The sequence below is a fragment of the Capsicum annuum genome, chromosome 9 (genome assembly GCF_002878395.1).
Source record: "Capsicum annuum cultivar UCD-10X-F1 chromosome 9, UCD10Xv1.1, whole genome shotgun sequence".
NCBI lineage: Eukaryota > Viridiplantae > Streptophyta > Magnoliopsida > Solanales > Solanaceae > Capsicum > Capsicum annuum.
Genome location: NC_061119.1, coordinates 185085996 through 185095226, shown reverse-complemented (window position 1 = coordinate 185095226; position 9231 = coordinate 185085996). Strand labels below are relative to the sequence as shown.

Genomic DNA, 9231 nt, shown 5'->3' with positions numbered 1-9231 from the left:
ATAAAGCTTGTTGTATAAATTTTGTGAGTCATGACACTAAGTTCTAAAATCTATACTTGTATTCTATCTTTGAATAGTGCGGTCTAAGTGAAGAAAGGAATCACTTTTATATCCGTAAACTGAAAACTGAAATCTCATGACTAACATTTTATGTGAAATAATATCTGAAATGAATTGTGAGCCTTACACTTAGTTTCTAAAAGTTTTTCTATTGGAATTACTCTTTTCTGTAAGGAGGTTCTTCTAATCGACATAAACCATGTGAACTATCATGGAGTCCAATATCTAGTTCCCCTAAGAGGAAAACCTTATGTTGGGGAGAGGTGTCATACTTTTTCCAAGGAGTATAACCTGAGCTAAGTGATCACATCTGTAACTGTCATCCATAAAGAAGTGGGAATAATCTGAATCTGTGCTTACATTGGCTCATAGTTCTATGGCATGTGAACATACCCAACTCGGTGCTAAATACTACTTCCTTTAATTTGTATGCTCATTCTGTAGGAAATCCACTTTAAAATTATTATAAGGGTTTATAATGAAAACCAATTATGCACCTGTCTGTTTTAAACTGTAATCAAAACTAATTTGTTCTTTATAAACTGTAATAAAACTGTAAAGTGGATTTCATATCTTAACTAAGGCTCAAAAGATCAAATCTTTTCTGAAAAATCTGAATATAAGCTAGTCATAGGGTGCTTAAAAACAACATCTTCTTGAAACATCAATATTCAAACTAGGGCTTAATACCCATGCTTTAACTCATGTCAAATCATCACCATGTTCATGCTTGATAAATATGATCTTGAAATTTCTTTAACAATTCTAGTCAAGACAATGCAATTTAAATTCTTAATGTGTGTAAAACAAGCCCAACATATGGACATATAATAATAGAGATGCAATTCATCATTTAAGTCACTAGTAATATCATAATCTGCAAGTAATGATCATTGGGTATGAACCCTAAATTGAAATTCATGTAAAAACATCATTGAAAACTAGTTTTGGGCACAAGGGCGAAAGGATTACCCTTGTTCATAACCCCACATACCTTAATAGATGAATAGATGAAGAAGCTTGATTTTGAATTCCTATTTGTGCTCTTTGAGATTGTTTCTTGAAGATCTTGAATTGGGAACCTTGAATTTTAGATTATCGTGGAAAAAGAATGGTGGAATTTGAGTTTTCGTGGAATTCAAAATTGAAACTCTAGGGTTTCCTTGGAGAGCAAATTGATGAATAATGAGTATATGTTGCTCTAAATACCCTAAATCTTCTGCTTTCCATGACCTGGGGCTTGGGAAAAAGAATAAATTTCCCCATAGAAATTGAAGTTCAGAGCTGGAGTCTCGATTTTGCACCTCGGCGCGATGCGGCGCCATCGCAGTGGCTTATTAGAAAAGGGACGAGTGCGATTTTGCACTCCGACATGATGCAGTGCTAGCGCGTTGCATTGCTGGAAAAAGGATGAGCATGATTTTGGGGTTCACCTCAACGTGGCATAATCGTGGTGCTTCACTGGAAAAAGGACGAGCGTGATTTTGGGGTTCACCGCGACACGGCCAAATCGCGGTGAACTGCTGCTTCTCACGAAAAGTGTCATAACTTCTCACCTAGGTATCAGATTTAGGTGAAATTGGTATCCTTGGAAAGCTGACTCAATTTCCTATAATTTGGTGGGCATTAAGCTGAAAAATTCTACATACATTAATAATTATACTCTTTCAAAGTTGACCCTTATAGAATCGAACACCGACCTTTGGGCGAATCTAAGGTTCTTGATTCAACTTGGCTCTAGGTGATTTCTATAAACATTCTTCACCTACTAAATACTTCACACACTAGGAGATGAATTGAATTAAGAATAATACAGGGTATTGTAATGTTCCTCCAATTTGTACAGTTGAATTCTCGATCTTGTTGCTAATGTTTTGATTGGTATGAATCACCATTTCGGGTCAAGCTAATGTTATTCACAAGTGTTAGAAGTGAAAAAGAACATTAAATATTTGTCTATGTATTAGTGTGCTATTTAGTTTGATGTTTTATTTAAGTATGTAATCTGTTTATGACTATGTATGGAGTATGAAGCAGTTGCTGCCAATTACTGTCTCAAATGGTGCACCAGTAATGGATGTATTAAGGTTCAGTTAGAACTGGATTTGCTAATCATCGTGGACATGCTTAGAAATTTGAAATATCACATTGCTTTCGAGAAGCTAATGGTGTGGCAGATGTTTTTACTAAACAAGCATCATCTAGCGGGAATACTACTTTCTATTCTGCTCATCAACAACTCCCTATAGAACTGCAGGGGCTATGCCGATTGGACAAAACGCCAACTACCAAGCAGAAGAAGGAGATTTGACAAGTCCAACTTCTTTCTCAGTTAAGTGAACATAAATTTTGTATAGGTCATGGAATATGTATAGTCTTCCATTATATGTTTAGACGATTGTATTTTATGATCCACGTGCTTGACTTTTTGGATGTAAAGGTCCATATCCCCCTCTTCAACTGTAAACAGCTTTTGTGGAATGGGTTTAAGCCAGTCCCATGACACATAGGTACTGTTTATGGTGATGGCAATTTCATCTTAAAAAACACACTATGTATGGAGTAATTAGGTTGAAGTGATTATGAAGATCAACAATGAATGTTGTAGGCTTATATCCAATCTCCCTTTGGGCAAAGCTTATATTTGCATGAGTAAACTGCACAACATCGTTCCTTGACCCAATCTTTTAGCCTTTACCTTTTAGCAACCTTTTGAAAATGCAATAGCCATTCAACCTTTTACTATGTCATAATGCAATAGCTGCAGGCACATAAAACAGCGCTGTACTAAGAGTAAGTGCCCACACATGAATTGAAAAGCATCAAATAGCTGTAGGCACACAAAGTGCTATATAATCCACTAAGTGTATTAAGAAAAATATTGTCAATCACGTAGATAAATCATTACAAACACCAATGGTTCAACATAAACTAACTAGAAAAAAAAAACAGTGTTGAACATAAAAACCAATTAGTTAATAAACACAAAGTTGTACATAAACACCAATTAGACATCATGATAGTTCTACTAATTCTAGACAATAGCACCAATTGTCTTTCACAAAAAACAAAAGCCATTTCACAAAATGAACACTGCTCATATTCAACAAGGGACCTGATCCAGTGTTGTCGTGTCTTAATTGGTATTATTGAATTGCGTGTATTTCGTTCTTACGTTGCAAATCTAGTACTCCTAAATTATAAAGAATAGTAGATATTTCACTTGTCTAAGTTGTTAGATTGAGTCTCATTAACTAGAGTTCGTTGGCCGAGTCATCTAAGGTTTAGTCATCAAGTCTCTTTTCATCATTACGTAGATGTTTCTCTTGGATAGAGTTACCTAGGAGTGTCGACAAGAGTTAGTTGATGGGTGGGTGCAGTAGAGCTACTATATGTAATAGAGTTATTGCGAGTAGTTAGGATTACGAGTTTAATCCTTGTGATTACTGGAGTCAAAAATCATGTTTTGGCTTGAAGTTAGTGGAATTTTAGGGAAATCCTGTTAGACAGGTCGTGGTTTTTCCTTCTTTGAGCAAGGAGGTTTCCACATAACTATTGTGTACCATTTATTATTCCTGCATCTAACTTCATTGTTCTTAAAGTACTGTAATTGTGTATCACGGGATGTGACCTCTTGACTATTGGTGGATTCGTGTAAGTCAAAAGTAGTGTTTGGAAATGAGGCATGTTCTGTTCCATGTGTTATCTGGTTGGAGAAGATGATCAAATAATTTGAATGGAAAAAAATTCATTACAGTCTGTAATACTCTTGCTTACAACTGTTATCTCTCTGGCGTAATTTTATTTCTGTAGATGACAGAGATGTTTTGTCTGAAATTTAGAGGTTGTCTAGTTTTATAGGAGTACCTTTTTTTTCTTAAAGGTCAAATATTCTTTAGTATAATAAAATTAACTGGAATAGAGCAGAGTGGAGAAAGAAGATTCATTCGAGGCAGGAGTGTAATTTCCAATGCATGCAGTTATATGTAAACTATAATGCCTTTTTTATGGTCTGAACTCCTGGACTATTCCATTCTCATTTTCAACAATGTGAGACACACACCAACAGAATGTAAAGACGTTGAATTCTTCATGTGCCCACACACGCAAGACACACATTCGTGTCCACATTTAAGTATGTGTTGAAACGGAGGTAGAAGGTTGTCTACGGGCTCGACTAACTCAGTAGCTTTAGTCCAGATTCAATATTTTTATTTAAAAAATTCATTAAATGAATTAATTATAAACACCTGATACATGTTGCTATTTTAGAATTTTAACCGATATAATTCAAGTTCTGACTCTCCGCCTCTCACAAGGTGCAATGTTACATTTTTATTGACAACTTTAATTTTCCGCTGAATTTGTGTAAAACATGTTAAAGACACAATTGCGATTTGCAAGACTTAGTTGATTTGGTTTGTTTCAAATGGTCAAGTCCTTGGGTCCCCCATAAGCTGGAAAAAAAATTAAGTTGGGAAACAATATTTATTGAGATGATAGAATAAAAGAAGCAAGTTGATCCTGAAAAAAGATTTAAAAGAATAGTCATATCATTTTTCTACTTAAAAATTATCACTATATAAAGTCTCAATACCACAGGTTACTAGTCATATCATTTTTCTACTAATTTATGCAATTATGGAGAAAACATTCACCTCTTTTCTCTTGTTGCTTCACTATGTTATGGTTAGTTTAGCTATGACCCAAACCAACACTACCACTGATCAATTAGCTCTTCTTTCTTTAAAATCTTAAATCATTTCCGGTCCTTTTCACTTCTTGGTTGAAAATTGGTCTCCCTCTACTTCTGTTTGTCGTTGGGTTGGAGTCACTTGTGACTCTCATCACCAGCAAATAAAGTCCTTGAATCTTTCTAATATGGCTCTTAAAGGCACGATTCCCCGTGATTTTGGAAACCTCACATTTCTTGCTTTAAATGACTTGGGAAGCAACAATTTTCATGGAAATTTGCCTCAAGAAATGACACGCTTGCATCGGCTTAAGTTTCTTGATTTAAGTTTTAACAACTTCAGAGGGGAGGTTCCTTCTAGGTTTGGATTTTACACCATCTTCAATTTCCAAGTCTTACGAATAATAGTTTCACTGGTTCCATTCCTTCTTTATTTTCTAATATTTCCACACTTGAGACTTTGAAGCTAAAATTCAATTCCATAGTGGGTCAGATAGTGATTGGGAGTCTTATAAATCTGACAGAATTAAAAGTGAGGGGAAATAAGCTCATAGTCTTTATTCCCATGTCACTCTCGAATGCCTCAAGGTTGGAGATTGTAGATTTATCTGCGAATTTACTTCAAGGGAACATTCCAGAAGGGATCAACAATCTTCACAACATGAACTTCTTGGCCATATAATATAATCAACTTACGGGTTCTATACCGTTAACATTTTCAATATTTCTAGAACCAAAGGTACTATATTTACAGGTAATATCTTATTAGGAAATATGCCTACAAGCTTGTCAAATTGTTCAGGACTTCAATTCTTGGATTTATCATATAATGAGTTTGATGGACCAATACACAGTAAAATTGGAAGATTGAGTAACTTGTAGGAATTGTATCTCGGATCTAACCTTTTCAAAGGTATGTTTTGATGGAGTTGCATTAATTATCTTACGACTTCCAGTAGTATTGAATCCAATTTCTTCCACATGAAATGCAGGGATAATTCCATTTGAACTGGGAAATCTTGTTAATTTTATGGAGTTAGACATGGGGTATAGTCAGATTACCGGCTCTGTCCCGATATCCATATTCAATATCTCCTCAGTGCATTATCTTTCACTAGGGAAAAACAATCTCAAGGGATCCTTACCTTTGGACATTGGAAACTTAACCAAGATGCAATATTTATATCTTAACGAGAATAGGTTTACTGGTATGTAATACAAGTGGCAGAGAAAATACAACTTATACTACATTGAACTAACAAAGTATTGCTTATTTCTTCATGTGTCGACACATGAAAAACCCAAAGAGATGAGCAATCTCGTTGAATTGGAGGAACTTGGTCTTGGGTTTAATAGTTAGTGGTTCACTTGATATAGAGATATACAACATATCAGGTCTGAGAGTAATTCAACTTTCATTTAACAATCGATCAGGAACCCTGCCACGAATAGGTTCTATCTTACTCAACGTTGAAGAGATCTATCTGGGCAACTTAACCAATCCTGTTGGGAATATTCCTCATTCTATCGCCAGTTGTACCAAACTTACTCATCTTGAACTTTCATTCAATGAGATCACAGGCTTGATACCTAATTCTCTTGGATATTTGACTCATCTACAACTCCTAGACTTAGGGGACAACAATTTAACAAGTGACTCATCGTTAAGCTTCTTGACTTCCTTAACCAACTGCAGAAATTTAACATTTATTTCTGTATCTTTGAACCCTCTATATAGCATGCCTCCGGTCACTGTAGGGAACCTTTCCACATCTCTTACAAAGATTTACGCACCCAGTTGCAAGATCAAAGGGAGAATTCCTAATGAAGTTGGGAAATTGAGCCACTTAATAGACTTTGACCATTCTGAAAACAACATGGTTGGATGGATTCGCACATCAATTGGAAACTTGAGAAACCTGCAGGGCTGCTTCTTGAGTAATAACAAACTTATAGGATCTATCGGAGATGATATATGTAAATTGCAGTGCTTGGATGTCATAGACTTGAATCAAAATATTTTCAGGTTCTCTTCCTAATTTTTTAGGAGACGTTACTTCCCTTAGAGAGATACATCTAAGTTTTGCTATATCACCAAGCTTAGGGAACCTTAAATATCTAGTGGTTCTTGACTTATCGTCAAACAACATAGTAGGTTCTTTACCTCCATAAATTAGAAATCTAAAGGCTGCAACGCCGATGGATTTTTCAATGAATCGATTCTCAAACAGAATTACTAGAGAAATTGAAGGATTGCAAAATCTGGTGCACCATTCTTTGAGAAACAAAAAGTTGCAAGGAACTATACCTGACTCGATGAGCAACATGGTAGCTTTGGAATTCCTAGACCTTTCTCAAAATAATATATCAGTAACCATTCCCAAGTTTTTGAAGAAACTTCAGTACCTCAGGTATTTCAATGTTTTTGACAACAAATTGTACGGCGAAATACCCTCGGGGGATCCTTTGAAGAACCTCTTGAGTTAGTTTTTCATCTACGATGAAGCACTATGCAGTTCTTGAAGATTTAGTGTCCCGCTATGCCTAACTTCATCAAGGCACAAATCAAATAGGAAAATATTGCTAGCTCTATTTCTTTTGCTAGGAATTGCACTTCTGTTTGTTCCTATCACTTTTGTATTTGTATGGGTAAGGTATCGAAGATGTAAAAGAGCTCCTCAACAAGCTATTTCATTGTCTACCATAACAAGAATTTCATACTATGAATTGATCCAAGCAACTGATGCATTTAGTGAGAGTAATTTGATTGGTTCTGGGAGTTTTGGATCTGTTTACAAAGGCGTTCTCAGAAGTGGAACTGTCATTGCAGTGAAAGTATTCAATCTGCAACTGGAGGCATCATTCAGGAGTTTTGATATAGAATGTGAAGTTTTGCGCAACCTTCGCCAAAGGAATCTCGTAAAAGTCATTACTAGTTGTTCCAACCTTGATTTTAAGACTTTAGTGCTCGAGTATATGCCTAATGGGAGCCTTGAGAAGTATTTATATTCACACAACTATTTCTTAGACAACATGCAAAGACTAAGCATTATGATAGATGTGGCATGTGCATTGGAATATCTCCATCATGGGTGCTCGTTGCCCGTGATTCACTGTGATCTGAAGCGTAGTAATGTCTTGCTTGATGAGGATATGGTTGCTCAACTAAGCGACTTTGGTATTTCAAAACTGCTTGGTGACGATGAGAGTGATTTATATACTAAAACCTTAGCAACTTCGGGGTGTATTGCACCGGGTACGTCTCTTAGTTTTGCTAATTTTTTCTCTCTTTTTTCCCATCTAGAATCTATATTGCCTCTTTATATTGATTGTTTGATTATAGAGTATGGACTGGATGGATTGGTGTCAACAAGATGTAATGTTTATAGTTACGGGGTCATGTTTCTCGAAACATTTATCCGGAGAAAACCTAATGAGTTTGAGGGAGATCTTAGCTTGAAGCAATAGGTGAGTTATTCACTCCCAGAGGCAGTAATGGACATTATAGAAGCCAACTTGGTAACACCAACGGGTAATCGCTTACAGAAGGATCCATATGTTGTGGCATCAATCATGAAAGTTACATTAGATTGTTGTGCTGAATATCCGGTAAGAAGGACAAACATGAAAGATGTAGTAGGGATGCTACAGAAGAACAAGATTCAACTTCTTGCATGCTGAGCATGTTTCTCGGAATCTCTTGTGTGTTGCAAATGTTTGTTAAATTGTTGGATTCATATAAAGATAGATTCTTCTCTTTTTTTTTTCGTACTTGATTTTTGCATGATTCTATTTTCAGAAATGCTAGTTGGTTGTAATAAATCTTTAGTCTTTACTATTTCCTCTTAATATTAATGTTGCAAAATGATGGAACACAATCAACAACAAATATGAGAAAAACATTTTGGATAGAGAATACAGAGTTCAAAATCCAACAAGTGACTATTACTTTCAATGGAATTCCAAATGGAACATCTGGTTTTGACTTTTATCAGAAACAATGGAACTCCAAACTTAACCACTCAGCACCATGATTATGCAAGGATTTTGTCCAGCAATGGAAATGCCATGTCACATCCCAAAATAAATTTAGGCGTGACTGGCACCCGCGAACACCACCTGTTGGGAGAACCAACCTTTCTTACACTTTACCAGTTAATAACCACTAAGATACGGTACATGCAACTCCAACGCATCAATAAATAATGAATAATAATTCCAAAAAAAATCATACTCAAACTATAAATTCAACAATCACTAAAGAACTAATTATCCAGTCCAAATTCCACACCAAGACCACGGAGCATCTAAAATAGAGTTACATGAGTTCAACTTTCGAGCATGAAAACCCAATGAAATGAAATAAAATCTAAATAGTTAAAGATGAAACGAAAGCCTCCACGGACAATCTGAAGGCTCATCTTATTAATGGAATCCTTATGAAGGAAACGTCACCCACAAGTTTCACCTTGCGCGGT

General features: G+C 35.7%; 2 protein-coding genes across 2 annotated transcripts; both read left to right on the top strand.

Annotated features, from left to right (window-relative positions):
* The first annotated feature begins 4941 nt into the window (after positions 1-4941).
* LOC124887156 (receptor-like protein 35) lies at positions 4942-6792 on the top strand. Its single transcript, XM_047396343.1, has 2 exons — positions 4942-5114; positions 6492-6792. Exons 1-2 carry the CDS (start codon positions 4942-4944, stop codon positions 6790-6792), a joined length of 474 nt encoding a protein of 157 aa, XP_047252299.1.
* A 160-nt stretch (positions 6793-6952) lies between these two features.
* On the top strand, positions 6953-8657 carry LOC107854747 (receptor kinase-like protein Xa21). The gene is made up of 3 exons (XM_016699751.2): positions 6953-7164; positions 7408-8009; positions 8097-8657. Exons 1-3 carry the CDS (start codon positions 6953-6955, stop codon positions 8219-8221), a joined length of 939 nt encoding a protein of 312 aa, XP_016555237.2. The 3' UTR covers positions 8222-8657.
* Positions 8658-9231: the final 574 nt, after the last annotated feature.

Bases quoted from the DNA above. Each gene is read 5' to 3' on its own strand.
- LOC107854747 (XM_016699751.2), top strand. From the start codon at position 6,953: ATGGATTTTTCAATGAATCGATTCTCAAACAGAATTACTAGAGAAATT. The intron at 7,165-7,407 runs GTATTTCAATGT...TGTATGGGTAAG, and splicing joins AAGAAACTTCAGTACCTCAG to GTATCGAAGATGTAAAAGAG. The intron at 8,010-8,096 runs GTACGTCTCTTA...GTTTGATTATAG, and splicing joins TTCGGGGTGTATTGCACCGG to AGTATGGACTGGATGGATTG.
- LOC124887156 (XM_047396343.1), top strand. From the start codon at position 4,942: ATGGCTCTTAAAGGCACGATTCCCCGTGATTTTGGAAACCTCACATTT. The intron at 5,115-6,491 runs GTTTGGATTTTA...CCCTCTATATAG, and splicing joins AGAGGGGAGGTTCCTTCTAG to CATGCCTCCGGTCACTGTAG.